The following is a 25,751-nucleotide window of genomic DNA, read 5'->3' on the forward strand; positions in this document are numbered from 1 at the left end:
ACTCAGAGGTTGGGTGTAATTCAACAGGGCTTCCCCGCCACACACAACACATTTTCCCCCAAGCCCAGCATACAAAGATATACTCTATAACCCCGTGTAAATTTCTCTGGACCACAGTTAAAAAGCCCAACCGAAGCAAGTGGTGGGATTAGACAAATACAAATCTACAAATAGACTAAAAAATTATATACAGAAATAAATACTATAACATCTTAGAAACACTTTATATTTTACATTATCACCTGAGAGATTTCCTTTTCATTTTACCTTTAACTTCAGCATCTGTTTTACCTATTTCAAAATAAACTTATTTGAAATTAGTTACCCATTTCGAAACCACATAATATTTACTATGCCCAATTAGTTTTGTTTTTTTTCTTTTTAGGGCTACGCATGCAGCATATGGATGAATTGGAGCTACAGTTGCCAGCCTATGCCAAGTCACAGCAATGCTCAATATGAGCCACATCTGCGACCTACACCACAATTTTCGGCAATGCCATATCCTTAACCCACTGAGCGAGGCCAGGGATCGAACACGCATCCTCATGGATACTAGTCAGATTCTTAACCCGATGAGCCAAAATGGGAACTCCATATACCCAAATAGTTTTAAAGCAACTAAAACTTTAGTTTTAAGTAGCCAAGGATAATAAACAGTACCTATATAAAAGAAAAAATTTTCATAGCAGTCAAGAAATCGAAAATAACAGTGGAAGTCAACAGCCTTATAGAGGACAGAAAAAACAAGCAGGAAGACTGTATCTTACCTCTTGAAAAATATTTAATGATGCTGATGAAGACAGACTGTCAAAGCTGTGGGCAATCCTATTACACCAATTCAGTAGATCCCTTTAAAAAGGGGGGGGGGAGGCGGCAAGAAATAAAGACTGTAAGTCAAAGACATCAAAGGCATAAGAGTTTACTTAAGTCTGGGAATTGTCCCTACCCTCACCAGAAAGTGACCTATCACACTTCTCTCCCTCATCCATGCCAGACAAGTTAGCAAGAGATGGGGAACAGGGAGCAATTTAATTCTCAGAGCAAAACTGAGGGGGGTTGTCCATTTCTTTTCTTTTTTTCAATTTGGTTGTACCCATGACATTCGGAAGTTCCTGGGCCAGGGATTGAACCCACACCAACAGTGGCCCCAGGCCACAGTGACAATGCCAGATCCTTAACCCACTGCACTACCAGGGAACTCCTGGGCTGCACACTCCTAATTTTCATTTCCAAACAGCAAACCAAACGCTGAGAATGAAGCACAAAGGCAGAGAACTTAATATATACAGCAAAACCCATGACTCTTAAGTACAAGTCCAGGTATCACAAAAGGACACCTGGTGAAAGAATTATGTCAGTAACCATTCCCACTTTTGGCTTTTAAAATTATGTGTTAAGCTTCCAGTTACAAGATAATTAAGTCCTAGGTATGTAATGTATTATGATAAATATAATTAACACTGCCATATGTTATATACAGAAGGTTAAGAATTCTGGAGTTCCCGTCGTGGCGCAGTGGTTAACAAATCCGACTAGGAACCATGAGGTTGCGGGTTTGGTCCCTGCCCTTGCTCAGTGGGTTAACGATCCGGCGTTGCCGTGAGCTGTGGTGTAGGTTGCAGACACGGCTCGGATCCCGCGTTGCTGTGGCTGTGGTGTAGGCCAGTGGCTACAGCTCCGATTCAACCCCTAGCCTGGGAACCTCCATATGCCACGGAGTGGCCCAAGAAATAGCAACAACAACAACAACAACAACAACAAAAAAACAACAACAAAAAAGACAAAAGACAAAAAAAAAAAAGAATTCTTATCACAAGAAAATTATTTTATTATTTCTACAATTTTAATCTGTAAGATAATGGATATAGTAATCATTTCATGATGAACGTCAAAACATTATGCCAAATACTGTAAACTTAGTACTGTATGTCAATTATATCTCAATAAAACTGGAAGGTAAAAAAAGTTAATTAAAAAAAATTACCTTTTGAAGCTTTCCCATTCAATAACTACAGATCTCAAAAAGAGATCAGGCACTGTGAAGCATCCCAAAGGTCTGATTTCAAAACCTACCTTTCGGAGTTCCCACTGTGGCTCAACAGAAACAAGCCCAACTAGTATCCATGAGGATGCAGGTTCAATCCCTGAGCCACTCAGTGGGTTAAGGATCTGACATTGCCAAGAGCTACAGTGTAGGTCACACATTAAGCTCAGAGAGTGTAGGCTGGCAGCTATAACTCTGTTGGAACCTTAGCCTGGGAACTTCCATACGCCACATACACAGCCCTTAAAAAAAAAACCTAACTTCTTAAAACTCTTCAGTTCAAGCTGGTAACTTCTGAGGGAAGCAGTTTTGTTTTTGTCTTTTTGCCATTTCCAGGGCCGCTCCCGTGGCACATGGAGGTTCCCAAGCGAGGGGTCGAATCAGAGCTGCAGCCACCAGCCTACACCAGAGCCACAGCAACGTGGGATCTGAGCCGCGTCTGCGATCTACACCACAGCTCACGGCAACACCAGATCCCCAACCCACTGAACAAAGCCAGGGATCGAACCCTCAACCTCCTGGTTCCTAGTTGGATTCGTTAACCACTGAGCCAGATGGGAACTCCCTGAGGGAAGCAGTTTTTAAAATACCCAATTCCAAAGTGTTTAGACCAGTACCTTAGAGACAATTCTCTTCCCTCGAGGCTTAGGCTTTTGTTTTCTCTTCTGGCTTCTGAGCCATCCTCAGGTGCCTGTTCCCCTCCAACAGAACTATCACTCAGAGGGTGATGCTTCTCTCCAGTAAGTTGGATGTAAATGTCAAGCAGGTGATCAGTTGCTGCTGATAAGCTGGGATATTTGTTTTGAAGAACCTGACAGAGGAGAAAAAAAAGCAAAGAAAATTTAGCAGCAGGCATGATGATTTTTAAAAGCACATGTAAACTGCTGCTGATACCTGTCAACCAAAAATGGATTTCTCTGGGAGTTCCCGTCCTGGCTCAGCAGAAATGGACCCGATTAGTATCCATGAGGATGCATGTTCAATCCCTGGCCTCGCTCAGTGGGTTAAGGATATGGCATTGCCATGAGGTGTGGTGTAGGTCACAGTCACGGCTCAGATCCCACTTTGCTGTGGCTGTGGTATAGGCTGGCAGCTGTAGCTCCCAATAGACCCCTAGCTTGGGAACCTCCATATGCCATGGGTGCAGCCTTAAAAAGCAAACATATAAAAATAAAAAATAAAAAATATATATAAAAAGCAAAAGATCTAGTCCCATTCACTTTGATAACTATCGAGCATTTTGTGCAGTATAATACTTGGTTCTTCTAATATTGGTTGCAAGTTTTTATGATACGGATTTGTTCAGTTAAGACTATCTGGGGAGTTCCCGTCGTGGCGCAGTGGTTAACGAATCCGACTAGGAACCATGAGGTTGCAGGTTCGGTCCCTGGCCTTACTCAGTGGGTTGACGATCCAGCGCTGCCGTGAGCTGTGGTGTAGACTGCAGACACGGCTCGGATCCCGAGTTGCTGTGGCTCTGGCTTAGGCCGGTGGCTACAGCTCTGATTAGACCCCTAGCCTGGGAACCTCCATATGCCGTGGGAGCGGCCCAAGAAATAGCAAAAAGACAAGACAAAAAAAAAAAAGACTATCTGATGGCCTAGTGGGTTGAGACTCCTGTGTACTCACCACATGGCTCTGGTTGCTGCTGTGTGGCAGAGGTTCGATCCCTAGCCCAGGATTTTCTACATACCACCTATGTGGCAAAAAAAAAACAAACAAAAAAAAAAAAAAAACAAAGAAAAAATAAGAGAGAACCTGAAATAAATGTTGCAACTCTCACTCTGACAAAAAAAGACTGAGAAGAAAAATATCACATGTATATTAGAAGTACTACCATTGAATACACTTATATTAGCTTGAAAAGAAGTACACTGTGATTCCAATTAACATGAAATATCCACATATTTAGTATATATTAAATAATATCCATTACAAAAATAAAGGAAAAAAAACTTAAAATCCTTTAACAGCATCAAGTAGTAGATCTCACAGATTTTACCTTTTCATATTTTATTAACTGAAGGATTTTAGAACAAATATTATAAAGAACACACTTCAGATTATTAAAAATTAAGGACGCAGAGTTCCTGTAGTGGCGCAGCGGAAACAAATCTGACAGGAACCATGAGGTTGTGTGTTCGATCCCTAGCCTTGCTCAGTGGGTTAAGGATCTGGCGTTGCTGTGAGCTGTGGTGTAGGTCACAGACACAGCTTGGATCTGGTGTTGCTGTGGCTCTGGCATAGGCTGGCAGCAACAGCTCTGATTAGGCCTCCAGCCTGGGAACCTCCATATGCCGTGGGTGCAGCCCTAAAAGGACTAAATACAAAAAATATATATATATTAAGGACAGAAGAAAATAATAAAACCAACAAATTCTAGAGTTCCTGCTGTGGCACAATGGGATTGGCAGCATCTTTGCAACACTGGGACACAGGTTCAATACCCGGCCCACCACAGTGGGTTAAGGATCACAGCTATAGCTTGGCTGGGAAGGAACCATAGCCCAAATCTGATCCTTAGCCTGGGAATGCCATATGCAATGGAAAGAAGGGGGGACCAAAAAAAAAAAAAAAAACAAAAATTCAATTTAATGGATACTCATGTGGATCTTTCAAAAACAGAATACACATTTTTGGGTACAGACGAAACGTTTTCAAAACTGATCATGTTTATGGACCTTGAACACCACAAACAAAATAGACTTATTTCCACTACCCCTAAAACAAAAAGTTGCCTTGTGTACCTTTCTAATCACTCCCTTCCCCCACCCTCGTCACTGGGAATCATGAAGCTGGTTCTAATCTCTAAAGTTTTGCTTTCAAGTTTGTCAATATATGGAATCATATGGGATGTAATGTGTAGTTTGGTTTTGCTTATTCAGTGTAATGTTTTTGAAATTCATCTAGACATTACTATACATAACAGTAGTTCATTCTGTTTTATTGCTGAGTAGTAATCCCAAGATATGAGCATGTATATTTATGATCAAGATGAAAATAAGCTACTTTTACTTGGAAAAAAACTGTTAGGTTTAACACTTTACTAAGAGCTCAGTTATTTGGGAAAAAAGCTCAGAATAGAGATTTATATGTATCTATCAATTAGTAATTTTCTACCTTAGCTAAAAAATATGTCTTGTTATTATAAATACCAAAATTTAAACACAGTATCACATAATAAATTAATCTGACAAGATATAGTTACCAATTTGATGTGTATTTGGGAGAGTCATTCCTTTAATAAGAATTTATTAAGCATCTACTTTGGAGTTCCCGTCTGGCGCAGCATAAATGAATCTGACTAGGAACTATGAGGTTGAGGGTTTGATCCCTGGCCTCACTCAGTAGGTTAAGAATTCAGCGTTGCTGTGAGCTGTGGTATAGGTACCAGACACGGCTCAGATCTGACGTTGCTGTGGCTGTGGTGTAGGCCGGCAGCTGTAGCTCCAATTCAACTCCTAGCCTGGGATCCTCCATATGCTGTGGGTGTAGCCCTAAAAAGAAAAAAAAAAAAAGCATCTACTTTGTGCCAGGCACTGTTACAGAGATGGGGACAAAACAAAATAAGGAATGGAGCCCACTCTCAAGAAACCCCACCTAGGGTAAGAAGTAGATACGCAAAATCAAAGCTGACATGGCCAGCCCTGCCTGCTGCAGAGTGAGAAAGAAAGATGTGTAGGGCACACAAGTACACAACTGGGAACTACAGTAACATAAGAAACTCACAAGTACACAACAGGCTACAAGAGTTATAAAACCAAGCATCAAGGCAAAGCTTCCTAGAGATTACATAACCAAGGTTCTGCCAGTGGGACAATGAACTCCCAAACCCCCTCTGCTAAAAAACATCTAAACGGTCAGGTAAAGTATTTGAAAAGTTTTTCATGTGACATTTATCTAAAACTTACACCAAGAAAAAGGAAAGCATCCCTCCCATGACAAGCAATAACTGACAAGGCTTTATTTGTTGCTCTTCGAGGTAAAGCCCTGGGAGATGGAAGCTTCCCAAGTGAGGAGGGGATGGATACATGTGGAGGTGGGAGGTTGGCAGCGTAGTAAAGTGAGGCCACCTCTTAACAAAGGAGAATAACCAGTGATACTACAGAGTGAATCAACACATAAAATCTATAAGTCATCTCAATTTTCATTAATACCCAGATCAAAATGTGCATGAAGTTGTTAAATGTGAAAGATATTTGTTACAGATCAACTTGGTGATAAAAAAAGATTTATCTTTGAGGACAACTGGAGGAAATTTAAGTATGGTCTGAGAATTAAATGCTACTGAGGAATTACTATTCATTTTGCTGAGTTTAATAATGATATTATGGTTGTATATGGAAATGCCCTAGGGAGATGCATGAAAAGTATTTGGGGTGAAATGTTATGAGGTTTGCTTTCAAATATATTAGCAAATAAAAAATATGAGATGAACTTAATACAGTAAAATGTTAGCACATGAATTGTTAATATTAGGGTGATAAGTATTTCGGTGATTCAACAGGCTATTTATTACTTATTTACATGTAATTCTAGAACTTTTAATAATAAAAAGAAAAAAAAAAAAGAAAGAAAGCATACTTTCTAATACCACATACCTCATTCAGCTCTGCCTTATCCATGTTGTCCAGGCGAATTTTAGTCCAGTATTTGTCTAGCAGAGTAGCATGACTATTTAGTGGGCGATACCAATTTCTTCCACAGCTCAAGAGTCTGTATTTCAAAATGAAAAACAAAGTCACACAAAATTCCCAATTTGAATCTTGTGTATATGCCCCTGGTTAGAAATTATCTCACATCTGACTAAAATTCAGTTCCTTCTGGTGCCAGATACCACTATTTGGACTTACAGGGAAGATGACAACAAAAGGCTGCCACCGACCCTGAGAGGACGGTGCCCTTCTTTTCTTCAAACTGAAGAGAAGGAGATTAACATTCCCCACCCATTCAAGGGACTCCAAGTGGCAGAGCCAAGAAGTGAATTCATGTTTGTGTTATGTCCCAGGACTTTCTGGGAAAAGTATCTTACAGGAATAAAATCAGGGTCTGCTAAAACTAACAGGGGAGCCTCTTGGTGGCTCAGCAGGTGAAGGTTCCAGGGTTGTCACTGCTGTGGCTATAGTCACTACTGTGGCAGTGGCGAGGGTCTGATCCCTGGTCAGGGAACTTCTGCATTGCCAGAATGCAGCTCCTCCCACCCCCCGAAGAACTAACAGGGCCTAGCAAGGTGTTCCCTAGAAACTGTTAAGTTGGCTCTGCACCCCATCTGGGAGTCAATGTTCACAGAGGTACAGTAAACACTATTATTATAATCACTAAATATAATGTGACATGAGTTTCACTCTTGGGCATTTTAAGACCTTGGAAAAGTTGTATGGGTATAGACAAGTAGTAGGAAATAAACAATTCTTTCACAATATTTAAAAATGTAGACAGGTGAATTCCCTGTCTACAGCAGAAATGAATCTGACTAGTATCCATGAAGATGCAGGTTCAATCCCTGGTCTCGCTTAGTGGGTTGGGGACCCAGCATTGCCCATGAGCTGTGGTGCAGGTTGCAGATGAGGCTCGGATGCCACATTGCTATGGCTGTGGTGTAGGCTGGCAGCTACTGCTTCAATTTGACCCCTAGCCTGGGAACTTCCATATGCCATGGGTGTACCCCTAAGAAGCTTTAAAAAAAAAAAAAAATGTAGATAGGGATATATACTAAGTTTGCTTAGGTTTTGTCTCCTTGTTGATGTTTATATTCAACATTATGTTTTTAACTGCCTTAAGTCAACATAGCTCCATCATTACCATCATGGCTGGCACTTACTACATGATAGGTTTTTTGAGAAGATTTTTTGTGAAGATATTTAATCTAACCTTTATAACTTATACCAAGTTGTAAAGTAGGTGTTATTGGTCCCATCAAAATCAACCAAGTAAGGTATACACAGTATAAAGTATGGCAGAACTCAAACTCTGGGCCATTTGACAATGGTTTCATCTCTGACTACGTTTGAAAACATGAAAACAAGATAAAGTTTTTAGACTGGTTACTTATTTTTAAATGAAACAAAACTTTTTTTTTGGCCTCGCTATCCTGAATCAGGGATCTAATCCCTGCCACAGCAGTGACAATGCTGGATCCTTAACCTACTAGGTCATCAGAAAACTCCCCAACTTTTATTTTCTAAATTAATTATCTCCATTAAAAATAACGTGGCATGAGAAGGCTGGATCTGTCATCGGTGCCAACTAATTCTGCTTAAGGTGGGCCAAGAGAACTCTACTCCAGGATTTTTGTACTCAGCACTCTAGCATGTGGACTTATGAGGCTCCAAAGTGAGAAAAGATGGGTTAAGAGGACATACCTCCTGGTTGCAAAGAACTGAAATCCAGGAGCCACTTTCACATAGTCACCTTGGCCAGGAATCAAGAGCTCTCCATTCTCCAAGAGAGGAATCAGCACAGAAACCTGAATCACAAAACCCCAATGATAAAGCTATTAAGATAGAAGTAACAAAAAACCAAAACAACCTTCTCACCAAATGATGAGGAAATCCTGCTTCTCACAGCATGAACTGGGCTCAAACAGCAGGTGGGAATACTGGAGTCATCCACACTCCAGCAGAACAATTTATTTGTTCAACATTCGCTGAGTGCCTACTGTAAACCAGAATCAAGCAAGACATTAAAAATCAGATATGACTGAGGCTTTACAGCCTAGCATCTGATGGGAGAAAACCACAGAAACCACAATACAGCATGATCGGTGTGACCCCAAGGGGTGGACAAAACATTATGTGAAGACAGAGGGTGGCTATAATCAGCATAGAGCAGTGTACAAGCAGGGCAGTGACACCATCCTAGAGGTAATGACAGTCACCAAGTCTTAAAGTATGAGCAGGAAGTAGCCAGGTTTGGTGATAAAGAAAGAGTACATTCACTCTAGGCAAAAATATTCAAATATATAAAAATGCATATGCCTGAACATAGCATGAGAGGATTTGTCATGGTTAGGGCAGAAGGCACATATCAAGCAGTGGAAAAATACTAGGCTTAGAGAGATGATAAAAGGCCTCCTGTGCCAAGCTAAGAAGTTCAAATTTTTTCAGAAAAGTTACTGGGAGAGTTTTAATCTGAGGAAAATATTGTATTTTCTATTTCAGAAAACTAACTGTGCAACAGTATGGAAGATAAACTGAAAGAGTGCCAGCTAGGAGAAAAAGAGGCAAAAATGACACTAGTCAGGTAACAAAGGCAAGAGGGCAAATAGATTACATAGATAAAAATAATGAAGCCTGTGCTAAGGCTGTGAGATAGGAGGGAACAGAATAAGAGATAAAGGAAAAGTACTAAGCAGTATCAGACTAAGTGAATGAGGGACCAGAGGAAGGAGACATCAAACTTCCGGCCTGGTAACTATGAGGTAGGAAGGGCTATTCTGGAAAAGAGCAGAAAAGGTCAATTTCTAATATCCTAAACCTACACCTGACCTGCTAAAGAACCTCCAAGTAGAGATTTTTCAAAAAAGGTATGGACTAGATACATGAATCTAGAGGATGTGCGTTTACAGGGAAAGTTTAAAAAAGAAAAACAAAGCAGAACAAAGAGCCAAAGAAGAGGGTTCTAAAATAGCAACAGAATGTTATCATGCATCATTTTTTCATACATGGCAAGGAGCTGAAAGGAAAAACAATACAGGGGCTACTCCAAGATAACTCTGAAACTTGAAACAAAAGACAATCATCCTGAAGGAGATATATAAAAGCTACTCTAAAACAGCAATGGGTTAACTATTAGCTGAGAAGTTCTGGAAATAACACAATAACTATCAAGGATCTACGTATGTTTTAAAGTAAACACAAATTTAGAAGTTCCTGTCTTGGCGCAGAGGAAACAAATCTGACTAGGAACCATGAGGTTGAGGGTTCATTCCCTGGCCTTGCTCAGTGGGTTAAAGATCCGGTGTTGCTGTGGCTCTGGCGTAGGCCAGCAACAACAGCTCCAATTAGACCCCTAGCCTGGGAACCTCCATATGCCACAGGTGCGGCCCTAAAAAGACAAAAATAAATAAACACAAATTTGCTATAATGACAATTAAATTTAAACATAATCAACAGAACAACATACCCTCTGGCATCAAATGTAGGAACAGGAGGGGAACGGTCTGTACAAAATGGAACTCAGACACTGCCCAAGGGAGACCAGGAAAGAAACGGATAGTTTGTATCCATTTAAATTTTAAATCTGGACTTGGTCATCAAAGAATGTACTTAGCTCTGCACTAGGGATAGATCCCCAGGCTTCATCGTGACCCGAATAGAATATCCCTTATTTCATTCACCTTTGGCTCAAATTCCATGATCCAGTCAACTGCACACCAATAAAAATTTTTTAAAATAAATTCCATAATCTATTTAATTCTAACGACATCCCAGGTACTCTGATGTCTGAAAAAGCTGCCCAGGAAAGAGAGAACTAGACAGGGCTAAGACTCAAATACCTTTAATTTGGCCTTGTAGTTTATAATTCAGTTTTAATTTAAAGTTTCATTGGTAGAAGTCGTCCTTGGCTCTAGGCTCATTAAGAAAACTCAGTTTCCAGTCTTAAAAAACTGGTGATCAAACTGTCTAAGCCAATAACTCCATTACATCTTCATCTCATGAGACTCTAAAATATGACACATAATTATAAACTGCTCCCTCCTTCCCCTTCATTTCTCCCTAAACCGAAAGGCCTGCTTTCCTCTCCCCCCTCTCTCCCTCTTACAAATCCAAGAGGAAAAAGTCCACATACAGGTAACTTTAGGGTTCACATTAAAAGAAAATTAAAATCAAGCTCAGGGAAATCTGTAATATATTTTTCTGGTCATAGTTTAACAGAATACAGAGGAAACATGGACAGCCTCTATAGCTAAATTTTATACACACAGAAAAAATTATTTTTTGGGGGGGCTGCTATACCAGCAGCAGATGAAAGTTCCCAGGCTAGGGGTCGAATCAGAGCTGCAGCTGTCGGCCTATACCACAGCCACAGCAATGTGGGATCCAAGCCAAGTTTGGTACCTACACCACAGTTCACAGCAATGCCTGATCCTTAACCCACTGAGTGAGGCCAAAGATTGAACCCACATCCTCATGGATACTAGTTGGATTCATTCTGCTTCACCACAACGGGATCTCCTGAAAAACGATTTTTTTTTTAAGTAAAAAATATATATCCAGTTTATTTTCCGTAATGGAACAAAGACAAACAGCCTCTTATTACATCATCTCTTGCTTCATATGTCCTCAGCCACTGCTCTACAGACACCATAGTTGAGAAGGGGTATCAAAGTTCCTAATGCATCTGCAACACAAATAATTTGCTTCCCACCAGATCTATTTTTAGATAGGCTGTAAAATTAATGACATATTCAACTACTAAAGGAACAGTATAAGCAGTATTGATTGATTTTCAGAGTTCCCATTGTGGCTCAGCCTCATGGATATATTAGCATCCATGAAAACACAGGTTTGATCCCTGGTCTACCTCGAAGGGTTAAGGACCTGACATTGCCGTGAGCTGCGGAGTGGGTCGCAGACGCAACTCCGATCCAGCATTACTGTGGTATAGGCCAGCAGCTGTGGCTCCAATTCAACCCCTAGCCTGGAAACTTCCATATGCCTCGACAATGTCCATAAAAAGACCAAAAAAAAAAAAAGAATTTTACTGATTTTCTATCAAACAAGAGACTAGCCAAGTGATCCAAGAACTCAAGTGAGATTAGGTAGGTAACCAACATATTATCTCTAACGAAACACCTATGTTGTTTATTTATTTATTTATTTATTTTGTCTTTTTGCTATTTCTTGGGCCGCTCCCGCGGTATATGGAAGAGATTAGGTAGGTAACCAACATATTATCTCTAACGAAACACCTATGTTGTTTATTTATTTATTTATTTATCTTGTCTTTTTGCTATTTCTTGGGCTGCTCCCTCGGTATATGGAAGTTCCCAGGCTAGAGGTTGAATCGGAGCTGTAGCCACCAGCCTACACCAGAGCCACAGCAACACGGGATCCGAGCAGCGTCTGCAATCTACACCACAGCTCACGACAACACCGGATCCTTAACCCACTGAGCAAGGCCAAGGATCGAACCCGAAACCTCATGGTTCCTAGTCGGATTCGCTAACCACTAAGCCATGATGGGAACTACCCTATGTTGTTTAAATAAGCCCCCAGAATCACTATTAACACAACTTTCTTCGAAGACAAGAAATTGGCCTATAATAATCTAATTAAAAATGATACAAAAGAACTAATTTATACAATAAAAACAGGAGTTCCCACTGTGGCACAGTGGGTCAAGAGTAAAACTGCAGCAGCTCAGATCAATCCCTGGCGTGGTGCAATGGATTAAAGGATCCCAAGTTGCTGTCCTTGCAGCACAGGCTGCAGCTGGGGCTCAGATTCAATCCCTGGTGCAGGAAATTTCATATGCCAAGGTGTAGCCATAAAGAAAAAAGGAAAAGATGCAAACTCATAGATTTCCAAATCAGACTTACAGTTACCAAAAGCAAAACCATGGAGGGTAGGGAAAAATCAGGAGGATGGGATCAACATACACACACTACTATATATAAAACAGATAATTTAAAAGGACCTACTGTATAGCACAAGAAAACCTACTCAAAATTCTGTAATAACCTATATGGGAAAAAAGAATGGGTATATGTATATGTACAACTGATTTACTTCACTGTATATCTGAAACTAATACAAGATTATAAGTCAACTATATTCCAATTTAAAAAAAAAGGAATTAGCAAAATTAGTAGGGAGATGACGTACCACGTCTAAGGGGGCATAGTCAATATCCTCCAGAAGGACCCAGTGTCCTTTTGTGGCTGCCTGTGTCAGGGTACCAGGCTGCCACACAAACTCTCCTGGGACATCTGTGCAGCGATACATTCCCAACAGCATCTGCAGAAAAAAGATAAAGTAATTACCGAAACCACACAGCTCAAGTGCCAGCGCTACATCCTGTGATTAGTTCCATTAAACTTCTCCAGGGCTGCAAGCAGGCACCTGGGGTTTTACAGTGTGATCACCTCAGGTATGAGGAAGACCAGTAACTATTCTCACACTCCTTTAGCAAAAACAATAACTTAATGCAAATATTCAAAAGCATGGTCACCCATCAAAATGTGCCATTTCTTAGTTACCTTACTGTCGGTCTGGTCTCCGAGCTGGACTTTGAGAAGTTGAGGGGGCTTCCTTCTACCTGTCATTGCAGCTAAATGTTCAACTAAGGAAGTTTTGCCACATCCAATTGGTCCTTCCAACAACACAGCGTTCTGAGAAGCCACTGCCATAGCCAGGGTCTGAAGATTTTTGCAGACTGATTCAACCAGCACATAAGACCTAAGGGCCAGCTCCTGTTCGCGAGAAGAACTCCTACTACCAGCCTAAGGAGGCAAGTGAGAAATAATAGGCACGTCAAGAAAAGAAGAGGCATTCCTCCAAAGAGCACAGGCTAACTCCTGTGACAATGCTTCCACTGACCTTTATGTAAACCTCTACAAATAAGTTAGCAGTACAAGAATTATAATCACAAAAGATAAGTTCTGCAAAGTAAGGATCTGACTATTTTCCCTTTCCTATCTCCCTCACTCCAAGCTTGGGGAGGAAGATGGAAATTTATTAACAAATTTTCTTTTTCTTAAAAGTGTCCCAAAGTTTAAGAAGCCAAAACAGTTGATACATGGGGGAAGAAAGCAAACCTCATCTGTCATGACTGGATTTTTGCTTTTACTATATTCTAGGATTTCATGTCTAAGATCAAGAAGGCACACAATACATTTATGGGACAAACAGGGAAATAAGGACACTAAAAGGATATATTATAAAATTGTTCCATTTTCTTCCAGGTATAATAAAGAGTACTGGGTTGTTTGGGGTTTTTTTTCAAGTCTTTTTTTTTTTTTAATATTGATTATATATGCTAAAATATAGGTATATCTCAGAGACACTGTAGGTCCATATCACAGCAATAAAACATCCTAATAAAGTGAGTCACACAATGTTTTTGGTTTCCTGGTATATATAAAAATTATGTTTATACTATTCTGTGGTCTGTTAAGTGCTCAAATAGCTTTATGTCTAAAAAAACAATCTACATGCCTTAATTTAAAAATACATTATGGTTAAAAAGTGCTAATCACCAACTGAGACTTCAGTGAGTTGTAATCTTTGCAAGATCCAAGATCACTGACCACAAATTACCATAACAAATATAATAATCAAATAGCTGGAAATACTGCAAAAATTAGCAAAATGTGACGGAGACAAAAAGTGAAAAAACGCTGTTAGAAAAATGACACCAACAGACTTGCTCAAGGCAGCATTGCCACAAACCTTCAATTTGTAAAAAATGCATTGTCTGCAAAGCACAATAAAGCAAAATCAATAAAATGAGTTATGCCTATAATTAGGTTAAGAAATGACACATTAACTGGGAATTGCTTCAAAAGAATATGGTGTTGGAGTCCCCTAGTGGCACAGTGGGTTAAGATCCAGCATTGTGCTGCAGTGGCACAGGCTCAATCCCTGGCCCCAGAACTTACCCATGCTATGGAACCAGCCAAAAGACAAAAACAAACAAACAAACAAACCCCATAAAACAAAATAATATGGTGTGGGAAAAGTGTTCAGAAACACAAATGCAACATACTCATGAATTTATAATTACTATTGATGGGTACATGTGGATTCATTACATTATTATTTCTACTTTGGAATATGTTTAACATTTTCTATAACAAAAAGTAAAATAAAAATAATAATGCACCCCGTATGTTTAATGGGTAGTTTCAGTTTTCCAAGATAAAAAAGTTCTGGAAATTCCCGGTGTGGCACAGTAGAAACAAACCTGACTAGTAATCATGAGGATGTGGGTTTGATCCCTGGCCCTGCTCAGTGGGTTATGGATCCGGCATTGCCACAAGCTGTGGTATAGGTGGCAGACGTGGCTCAGATCCTGCATTGCTGTGGCTGTGGTGTAGGCCTGCGGCTACAGCTCTGACATTACCCCTTGCCTGGGATCTTCCACATGCCACAGGTGCAGCCCCCCCCCAAAAAAAACACACACAAAAAAAGTTAAAGATGGTAAATATTATATGTATTTCACCACAACAAAAAATTTTTAATAATGCACCTAATATGACATAGGAAAAAGGATCTCTTGGAAAAATGCAGTGATTATTAACTTTTATGGAACACTAACTTCTTCAACAACATGGCTTCTTCCCAAAGATATGCTAGGACAAAATAAGATACAGGGCTGGAAGTTCTCAAACTTTTTTCACTCTCAGCAATAAGCAGGCAGGCTGGGCTGTCGACCATTCCGCACTTCTGCCCCCATACTCTGCACCTGCTACCCATATCAAGCCCACCCCAAGCAGAATCCTTTCCTGGTGGTTAAAGACGGGTGGCGAGTTCTTGCTGACCAGAGGGAAACACAAGGGGCTCTGGAAATGCTGGTGTCTCAATACTGGCAACAGATATATCTAGTTTATGAACAGTCATTCAGCTGTACACTTAAGACGTGCAATTTTTTTACATCTATATTATACTTATGCCCCCCCCCCTTTTTTTTGGTCTTTTGTCTTTTTAGGGCCATACCCGTGGCATATGGAGGTTCCAGGCTAGGGGTCAAATTCAAGCTGTAGCTGTCGGCCTACGCCACAGCCACAGCAATGCCAGATCTGAGCTGCGTCTGCGACCTATACCACAGTTCAGAGCAACACCGAATCCTTAACCCACTGAGCAAGGCCAGGGATTGAACATGCAACCTCATGGTTCCTAGTCGGATTCATTACTGCTGCGCCACGACAGGAACTCCCCTACGCTTATTCCTTTTAATTGTACTTGCCAGATTACAAATTGATGGTTCAATGAATGATCCAAGACTTGTTCCAAGAAGAAAACTGGTGGATCGATCATCAGACAAAATGGCAAATGACTTAAAGGTTCTGGGGAAAAAGAGACTGGTTCCCAATGGCTCCAGATTATGAAAACAGAATATAATGGACAACACTTTCCAAAGTGGGGTCTGGAGCCACATTCTTGGAAAGAAGGTCATTTCCTAAGGCAGGGGCCAAGTACTCTATAGATACTAGCCCCCCATACATCAGGCAAAGAGAATATTCTGAGAGAAAGAGCCTGCTGGGAAACAGGGTTATATCTGGGCCTGGCCCCATCTCTGCCAAAGGGCAGTCCAAGGGTCCTGGGCAAGTCATTCTGCCTTAGTTTTGCATAAATATGGTATCACAGCATGCACCACCCACACCAAACAGCTGTTGTAGCAAATGACTGAGATCACATAAGGAAAAGCTTTGCTAAAGTTGAAAGCAGCACATAGGCATCATTACAACTTCTAATTCAACATTAAACAGGGACAAAAGGACTCTAAGAGAGGAGGGTAATCCTAAATAAAGTTTTCTTAATCTCTTCCTGAACACGTCTGTACTTGGAACAGCAATCTGGACAACTTGATTTGGCTCAAACCTAAAACAGAGCCCAGCCAAGGAAAAAACACTCGGTGTTTAGATGGAGGAGAGCACACACCCCACTGATGTCAACATACCTGCTCTCTGGGGGCCGGCGGCTGAGCAGGCAGCACCACACCACATACAGCAGTCACCTTGGAGGAGAGGTCAGCTGAAACAAGGTGTCCTTGTAAGTACTGCAGCTCCTTCTCCTTACGCCAAAGGGAGGCTTCTGGATTGGCCAACACCAAGGCCTTCTCCAAGTCCTGCAGCTGGGCCTCTTCGAGTAACCTGAGGGAAATGAGCATCTCATCAATTACTCCCATGCCCAGTAAAGCCACATCAAGAGCTCGAACAGTGCTCCTGCTTACCTCAACCTGAAATGGATCAGTTCCTCACTGTTAAAAATCTTCTTAAGGAATGATAGCTTGTGTTCTTCATTCATACAGGTGACCAAAGCAAGACAATTGGCTGTGTACCTGGAGAAAACCAAAGTACATAAAACTCAGGACCTGCAGCTGATTCCAGAGAATAAGGAAAACTTCGATTGTCAACTGAACAGTAGAAAAGGAAATCTTACAGAAATAACACACATAGGGTAGAAAACACAAATCCAGCAGAATTCACTAGCTAGCACAAAAATTCCACTCATCATTTGATTCTTCTCTGAAATGATGCACAATTAAGGAAAGGGATTAAGAACCCCAACGGGACCAGAACAAAAACAACACATTTTAAATGGTTTTCTTTCCCTCCTCACGCACCTAACTGCAGACTACCATTCCAATACTAGAAGCACAGGAACAGTCCAACAGCTACGCACCAGCGGACCAAGGTGTCATGGCTTCTGAGGAGAGGGACACACACACTCCAGTCCCAGAGCTCCCGGAACACAGACTGCTCTTGCTGCAGAAACTTGTAAGCTGCTTCCATTAGGTCCCGGAGCTTCATCCGCCTGCGACCATACCGCACTGGATTTGCATCTGAACTCTCTAGGAAGAGTCTTTGAAAGACTGGAGACGTGTCCTTGAAATACCTCAGGGCAAACCTTCAGAAAGAAAAAGAATTCTCACTGCTAAGACTATCAAGGTATACATCTCCACTTTATTATTATTATTATTTTTTGGAAGAACATCTCCACTTTAATTCATCCACCTATTGATAGAAATTTAAGTTGTTTCCATGTCTTGGCTATCATGAATGGTGCTGCAATGAACATACAGGTGCATGTGTCTTTTTCAATGAAAGTTTTTCTCCTTTGTTCCGTTCTTATACAATGGAATACTACTCAGCCATAAAAAAGAAAATAACGCCATTTGCAGTAACATGGATGGAACTAGAGACTCTCATACTAAGTGAAGTAAGTCAGAAAGAGAAAGACGAATACCATATAATATCACATATCTGGAATCTAATATGCGGCACAAGTGCACCTTTCCACAGAAAAGAAACTCATGGACTTGGAGAAAAGACTTGTGGTTGCCGAGGGGGAGGGAATGGGATGGACTGGGAATCTGGGGTTAAGAGACCCAAGCTATTGCATTTGAAATGGATAAGCAATGAGATCCTGATGTATAGCACTAGGAACTGTATCTAGTCACTTGTGATGGAGCATGATGAAGAATAATGTGAGAAAAAGACTATATAAATGTGTGACTGGGTCACTTTGCTGTACAGTAGAAAACTGGCAGGACACTGTAAACCAACTATAATGGAAAAAATAAAAATCATTAAAAAAAAATTTTTTTTAAAGTCTACATGTCCACTTTGAGGTAAGACAGCAGAACATAACAGGGATTCACAAAGGTTTGAGAAACAAGACAGACAAATACTAAAACCACTGAGTCATAAGATTATGTTCTGTTCAAATTCAGGAACTAAGATGATGGCATGACTTATTTAAGAAGAAATAAAAAACTACAAGTACTTACTACAAGTGTTTACTACTGAACATATACTTATTTTCAACAATTATTTATTGACTTCTCACTATGAGCTAGAGACTGTGTTAAGACTGAGGGTACAAAGCCAAGAAGATATTTTCCTCGGAGTTCCCGCAGTAGTGCAATGGAATCAGCAGTGTATCTACATCTACAGCACTAGGACCGCAGGTTCTATGCCTGGCCAGGCACAGAGGGTTAAGGATCCAGGGTTTCAGATCTGATCCTGGCCTGAGAACTCCATATTCCATGGGACAGCCAAAAAAATAAAATGAAATGAAAAACATGATACTTTCCTTGAGGAGCTTTCAATCTAGTAAGGAAGACAGAGAAACAACAAGAGGCGCAAAGAAAATAGATTCAACTGAACCTGGGGAGTCAGGAAAAAATGCTTTGGTTGCATCTTAAAAAATTAGGAGGAGGAAGTTCCCGTCGTGGCTCAGTGGTTATGAACCCGACTAGTATCATGAGGACATGGGCTCAATCTCTGGCCTCACTCAGTGGGTTAAGGATTTGGCGTTACTACGAGCTGTGGTGTAGGTCACAGACTTGACCTGGATCCTGCTGTTGCTGTGGCTGTGGTGTAGGCAGGCAGATACAGCTCCAATTCAACCCCTACCTGGGAACCTCCATATGCCGTGGGTACAGCCCTAAAAAGACCAAAAAAAAAAAAAAAAAAAAAAAAAAAGATTAGGAAGAGAGCCTTGTGAAACACAAAGCCAGTAAGACTGGAATAGAGGGACAAAAAGCTGTAAGACATATAAAAAAGCAATTAACAAAATGGCAATAGTAAGTCCTTCATATCAGTAAACACTTTCATTTTTTTTTCTCTTTTGGCCGCCCCATGACATATGGAATTCCCAGGCTAGAGATCAAATCCAAGCCAGAGTTGCGACATACACCACAGCTTTGGCAACACTAGATCCTTATACCACTGCACTGGGCCAGGGATCAAACCCTCATTCCCTGCCACTGCAGAAACACTGTTGATCCCAACGCACCACAGTGGGAAATTCTCAGTAATTACTTTTAATGTAAATGGTTTACTCTCAGTTGAAAAACATAGATTGGCTAAATAGCTTGAAAAAACAGGATCAAACTATATGCTATGGACAAGAAATCCACTCTGAGAATTAGCACCAATCCTTTTCAAGAACACTTCCTAGTTCGTTCTATGAGGCAAGCATTACCCTGACACCAAAGCAAATAATGACACTACAACAGAAGAAGACCACAGACCAATAGTCCTGAGGAATATTAATATAAAAATCCTCTCAAAATACTAGCAAAGCACAACCTATTAAAAAGGTTATATACTATGACCAAGTGGTCATTCCTGGAATACAATGATGGATCGACAATGAAAATCAGGAGTTCCCATCATGGCTCAGTGGTTAGCAAATACAACTAGGAACCATGAGGTTGTGGGTTCGATCCCTGGTCTTGCTCAGTGGGTTAAGGATCTGGTGTTGCCATGAGCTGTGGTGTAGGTCATAGATGAGGCTCGGATTCCTGTGTTGCTGTGGCTCTGGTATAGGCTGGCGGCTACAGCTCCGATTAGACTCCTAGCCTGGGAACCCCCATACGCCGTGAGTGAGGCCCTAGAAAAGACCAACAAAAAAGAAAAAAAAAAGAAAATAAAGTAATACATATTCAGAAAATAAAGGAGAAAGAACACATAATGATATCAATTAATGTAGAAAAAAGCATTTGACAGGATTCAAGATTTTTTCATGATAAAATCACTCACCAAACCTGTAATACAAAAAACTACCTCAGCATTATAAAAGCCATATATGAAAAACCCACAGCTAACATACTGTATAGTGAAAGACTGAATGCTCTTCTCTAAGATCAGGAACAAAACAAGGGTGCCTGTCCTCACATTTCCATTCAACGCAGTACTGGAAGTCCTAAGCCAGTGAAGTAGGCAAGAAAAACAAAAAGCATTCAAATTGGAAAGAAAGAAATAAAATTATCTCTGATCACAGAGAACATAACCTTAGATATGGCAGAAAACCTTCAAAAAATAAAATTCGACCCCCTAGCATGGGAACTTCCATCTGCCTCGGGTTTGGCCATTAAAAAAAAAAAAAAAGGAAAAAAGAAAGAAAAGAAACAATTCCACTTATTATAATACCATCAAAAAGAATAAAATACTGGGAGTTCCCATTGTGGCTAGGAGCATTAGAAACCCGTCCTGTATCCATGGGGATGCAAGTTCAATCCCTGGCCTCACTCAGTGGGTTAAAGATCCAGTGTTGCAGTGAGCTGCAGTGTAGGTTGAAGATGCTGCTCAGATCTGGCATTGCTGTGGATGTAGGCCAGCAGCTATAGGTCCGATTCTACCTCTAGCCTGGGACTTTTCATATGCCACATGTGACACCGAAAAAAGACAAAAAAAAAAAAACAAAAAACTTATGAATTAACCTAACCAAAAAGGTAAAACAAATTAAAGACATAAACAGAAAGACATTCCATCATTCCATGTTCATGGACTGGAAGACAGTATTATTAATGTATCAATACTACCCAAAATGACCTAGAAATTTAACGCAGTTCTTATCAAAATACCAACAGCATTTTTTTAAGAAATAGAATAAAATCCTAAAATGTATATAGCATCTCAAAGAACCCTGATTTTCCAAACCAATTTGAAAAAGAGCAAAGTTGAAGGATTCACATTACCTGATTTTCACAACATGTTACAAAAATACAGTAATCAATACTATGATACTGGGAGTAACTTGTCATAAAACTCTGGGTATAGAGAATAGGACCACCTCTCCAAATAGAAGTTAGGGAGTTCCCATCGTGGCACAGTGGTTAACGAATCCAACTAGGAACCATGAGGTTGCGGGTTCCATCCCTGGCCTTGCTCAGTGGGTTAACGATCTGGCGTTGCCATGAGCTGTGGTGTAGAGGTTGCAGATACGGCTTGGATCCCGCGTTGCTGTGGCTCTGGCGTAGGCCGGCGGCTACAGCTCTGATTCAACCCCTAGCCTGGGAACCTCCATATGCCACTGGAGTGGCCCAAGAAATGGCAAAAAAAAAAAAAAAAAAAAAAAAAGATAAGAAAAAAAAAAAATACTATGATACTGGCATAAAAACACATAAACCAATGGTAAAACAGAGTCTAGAAATAAATCTTCAAAGAGTTCCCTAGTGGCTCAGTGAGTTAAGCATCTAGTTTTGTCACTCTAGAGGCTCAGGTCAGTGCTGTGGCATAGGTTTGATCCCTGGCCCTGGGAACCTCTACATGCTATGGGCAGAGCAAAAAAAAAAAAAAAACTCAAAATGAATTATAGACTTGAACATAAAACCCAAACTTATAAAACTCCTAGAATAAAACATAGGTGAAAAGCTTCATAACTCTGAACTCGGCAATGATTTTTCTCAATATGACACCAAAAGCACAAAGAGATAAATGAGATTACATCAAATTAACAAGCTTCTGCATAGCAAAGGAAATAATCAACAGAATGAAGACAGCCTATGGAATGGGAGAAAATATCTACAAATTACATATATAATAAGAGAATACATATAGAACTCCTACATACAACAACAAAAAAAATCAAGTAACCTCATTAAAAAAAAAGGGAGTTCCCGTCGTGGCTCAGTGGTTAACGAATCTGACTAGGAACCATGAGGTTGAAGGTTCGATTCCTGGCCTCACTCAGTGGGTTAAGGATCTGGCGTTGCCGTGAGCTGTGGTGTAGGTCACAAATGCAGCTCGGATCTGGCTTTTCTCTGGCTCTGGAATAGGCCGGCTGCTACAGCTCTGATTAGACCCCTAGCCTGGGTACCTCCATATGCCACAGGTGCAGCCCTAGAAAAGACAAAAAGCTCCTCCCCCCCAAAAAAAAGCCCTCATTAAAAAATAGACAAAGAACTTTAATAGACATTTCTGATATACAAATGACAAATAGCACATAAAACATCACTAATCATCAGAGAAATAAATACAAGCCAAACCACAACTGAGATACCACCTCACATCCATTAGCTCTCATCAGAAACAAACAAAAACTAAGAAAATAATTGTTGGTAAGGATGCAGAAAAGTTGGAACCCTTGTGTACTGGTGGTGGGATCATAAAGTGGTAAAACACCAAGGAAGACAGTTAAGTAGGTTCCTTAAAAGGAAACAAGCACATCTTTTTTCACCAGAAAATAAACACACTTTTTTTTTCTTTTTTTGGTCTTTTTAGGGCCACACCACATATATGGAAGTTCCCAGGCTAGGGGCTGAATTGGAGCTGCAGCTGCCAGCCTACAACCACAGCCACAGCAACCCCAGATCTGAGCCGTTCTGCAACCTACACCACAGCTCACCGCATCGCTGGATCCTTAACCCACTGAGTGGGGGCCAGGGATCAAACCCACATCCTCAAGAATACTAGTCAGGTTCATTACTATTGAGCCAAAAAAGAACTCCCACAAACACAATTTTTTTTTTTGCTCTTTAGGGCCACACCCGAGGCACATATGGAAGTTCCCAGGCTAGGGGTCAAATCGGAGCTACAGCTGCCAGCCTACGCCACAGCCAGTAATTCGGGATCCAAGCCAAGTCTGCGACCCACACCACAGTTCATGGAAACACCAGATCCCCAACATACCGTTTTAATTACAGACTGAAATACAGTGCATTAGATGATGCATTGATCCACAGGACCCAGTAATCCCACTTCTAGGTACATAACTAAAAAGAACCGAAAGCAGGGTCTCAGAGATATTTGCACACCCATGTTCGTAATGGCACTATTCACAATAGCCAAGAGACAGAAGCAATCCAAATGTCTTTTGACAGATGAACAAATAAATTGTGGTGTGTACACACAGCAGACTTAAGACTGTGCAGACCTGAAATGAAGGAAATCCAGTCAATTTGACAACATAGATGAATCTTTAGGACATCATGATAAATGAAATAAGCCCATCATAAAAGGACAAATACTGTATGATTTCAATTATGGTAGTAGTAAAATCTATAAAATAGTCAAATTCATAGATGAAGTATAAATTTAAAGTAGTAAATGCATAGATAAAGTAAAATATTGGCTACCAGGGGCTGGGGGGAAGGAACAAAAGGGAGTTGTTTAAAGAGTATAAAGTTTCAGGAGTTTCTGTCATGGCGTGTTGGAAACAAATCCAACCAGGAACCATGAGGTTGCCGGTAAGATCCCTCGTCTTTCTCAGTGGGTTAAGGATCCAGCATTGCTGTGAGCTGTGGTGCAGGTCGCAGATGCAGCTCAGATCGTGCGTTGCTGTAGCTATGGTGTAGGCTGGCAGCTGTAGCTCCGATCTGACCCCTAGCCTGGGAACCTCCATATGCCATGCGAGTTGGGCCCTAAATACAAAAAAAAAAAGGTATAAAGTTTCAGTTCTTCACGATGAAAAGCTTCTGAAGATCTATTTTACAACAATATAAAAATACTTAACACTATTAAACTATACACTTAAAAATGGTCAAGAGGGGAAATTTTATATTTTTTCACAACAAAAAAAGGTATGTGCATTTATAAGAATGAAAAGAAATTTTAAAAGTCTAAACATACTCAGCAGAATTTAAGTATACTGTAGACACAGTGATTCTCAGTGGATCCTGCTTAAGCAGGTACAGGTAGCATAGGATGCAGTAGCACACTCTTGTTTCTACCACACTCCTTGACAAGTTGAGTAGAAGGAAACCCAAGGAGTGGGAAAAGGGGTAAGAGCAAACTCCTCCGAGCCCTCTATGTGTTGGTCTATGATGAAAGCTACTGGTTTAGCTCTGCACTCTCATTACCCAAGTCTACTCTGAAGTGGGAGTAGAAAAGGGAATCTGTCAACAGTCAGTACCATTATCCCAAATGTACAACTACAGAAGCTGAAGTGGTTAGGTTATTTGCACAAGGTCACAAAGCTACTGTGTATAGAGAGACTACTTGAATCCAGGCTTTCCAGCTCCACGCTCAGATGTGTGATTCAGGTGCTCTACGACAGACATGAAGAAGGTGGATTTATCAAGAGAGTTGGAGTTTTCTAGAAAGATATGAACACTAAACCGATGGACAAAGAAACAGAAATAGAAAGACAGCAGCCAGGAGTTCCCATGGTGACTCAGCGGTAACAAACTGGACTAGTATCCATGAGGATGTGGGTTCAATCACTGGCCTCTTTCATAGGGTTCAAGTTCCAGTGCTGCCATGAGCTGTGGCGTAGGTTGCAGAGGCAGCGCGGATCTGGCATTGCTGTGGCGAAGACTGACAGCTGCGGCTCTGATTCAACCCTGAGCCTGGGAACTTCCACATGCCATGGGTGCAGCCCTAAAACACACACACACAAAAATTATGTTTGCAGGACATGTCTAGCTGTATTAGGAAGATACAAACAGGAAGGACCTGATAAATAGGAAGAAAGAACTGGCGATCCTAGTGAGGATAAAGAACAACGTGTTAAGTGTACTGAGCAAGTGAACTAGTAGGTCAGAAGATGGCAGTCTAGGAATGGGATATCTGAATCAGTGATTCCAAAGGTAGTGGTGCAGATGTGAGTTAGGCCCAGGGTATAACTGTAGTGGTTATACAGTGAGCAGGGTAGGAAAAATGAAAAGAGAAGTTCATTGGAGATTAACTAGTCAAGGAATAAGAGTCAGCATTGTATGTGAGTTTCAAGTGTGATAAAGAGGCCGGGGTGCCCGAAGATGATGGGCCAATTGTCAAGTTCTTCAAAGGAAGAGGAACTAGGAGGTTGGTCAGTGATCACAAAAAGCAGCGGCAGAAAATAAAGCATAAGATGGCAGATGTTACAGAGACAAGTTATACAGGATAGGGAAAGACGTTTTAGAAAAGTTTGAAAAACAGAAAGGAAGACAGCCACTAGACATGCAGAGAAACCATGAGGGATGTGGAAGATGAGATTAAAGAGGCCCAACCTAAAGTCGTAAAACGGACAAAGTATCAAGACCACCACAGAGTTCCCGTCGTGGCGCAGTGCTTAGTGAATCCGACTAGGAACCATGAGGTTGCGGGTTCGATCCCTGGCCTTACTCAGTCGGTTAAGGATCGGGCATTGCCATGAGCTGTGTAGGTCACAGACGCAGCTCGGATCCTGCATTGCTGTGGCTCTGGCATAGGCCAGTGGCTATGGCTCTGATTAGACCCCTAGCCTGGGAACCTCCATAAAAAAAAAAAAAAAAAAAAAGGACCACCACACATCAGTGGCAGCATGGAGGCAAAAAGAACTTTAAGAGA

At 40.9% G+C, this 25,751-nt stretch overlaps 1 protein-coding gene across 1 annotated transcript in view; it reads right to left on the reverse strand.

Moving 5' to 3' along the window:
* The window catches only part of MDN1 (midasin AAA ATPase 1), a 166,141-nt gene that overhangs the window by 127,280 nt on the left and 13,110 nt on the right, over positions 1-25,751 (reverse strand). Inside the window, 9 exon segments of the mRNA XM_021089975.1 lie at positions 771-852; positions 2,665-2,858; positions 6,649-6,763; positions 8,410-8,513; positions 12,877-13,008; positions 13,251-13,493; positions 16,673-16,865; positions 16,946-17,053; positions 17,398-17,622. Coding sequence (XP_020945634.1) covers positions 771-852; positions 2,665-2,858; positions 6,649-6,763; positions 8,410-8,513; positions 12,877-13,008; positions 13,251-13,493; positions 16,673-16,865; positions 16,946-17,053; positions 17,398-17,622 — 1,396 coding nt within the window.

Source organism: Sus scrofa, chromosome 1 (assembly GCF_000003025.6).
Source record: "Sus scrofa isolate TJ Tabasco breed Duroc chromosome 1, Sscrofa11.1, whole genome shotgun sequence".
Classification (NCBI taxonomy): domain Eukaryota; kingdom Metazoa; phylum Chordata; class Mammalia; order Artiodactyla; family Suidae; genus Sus; species Sus scrofa.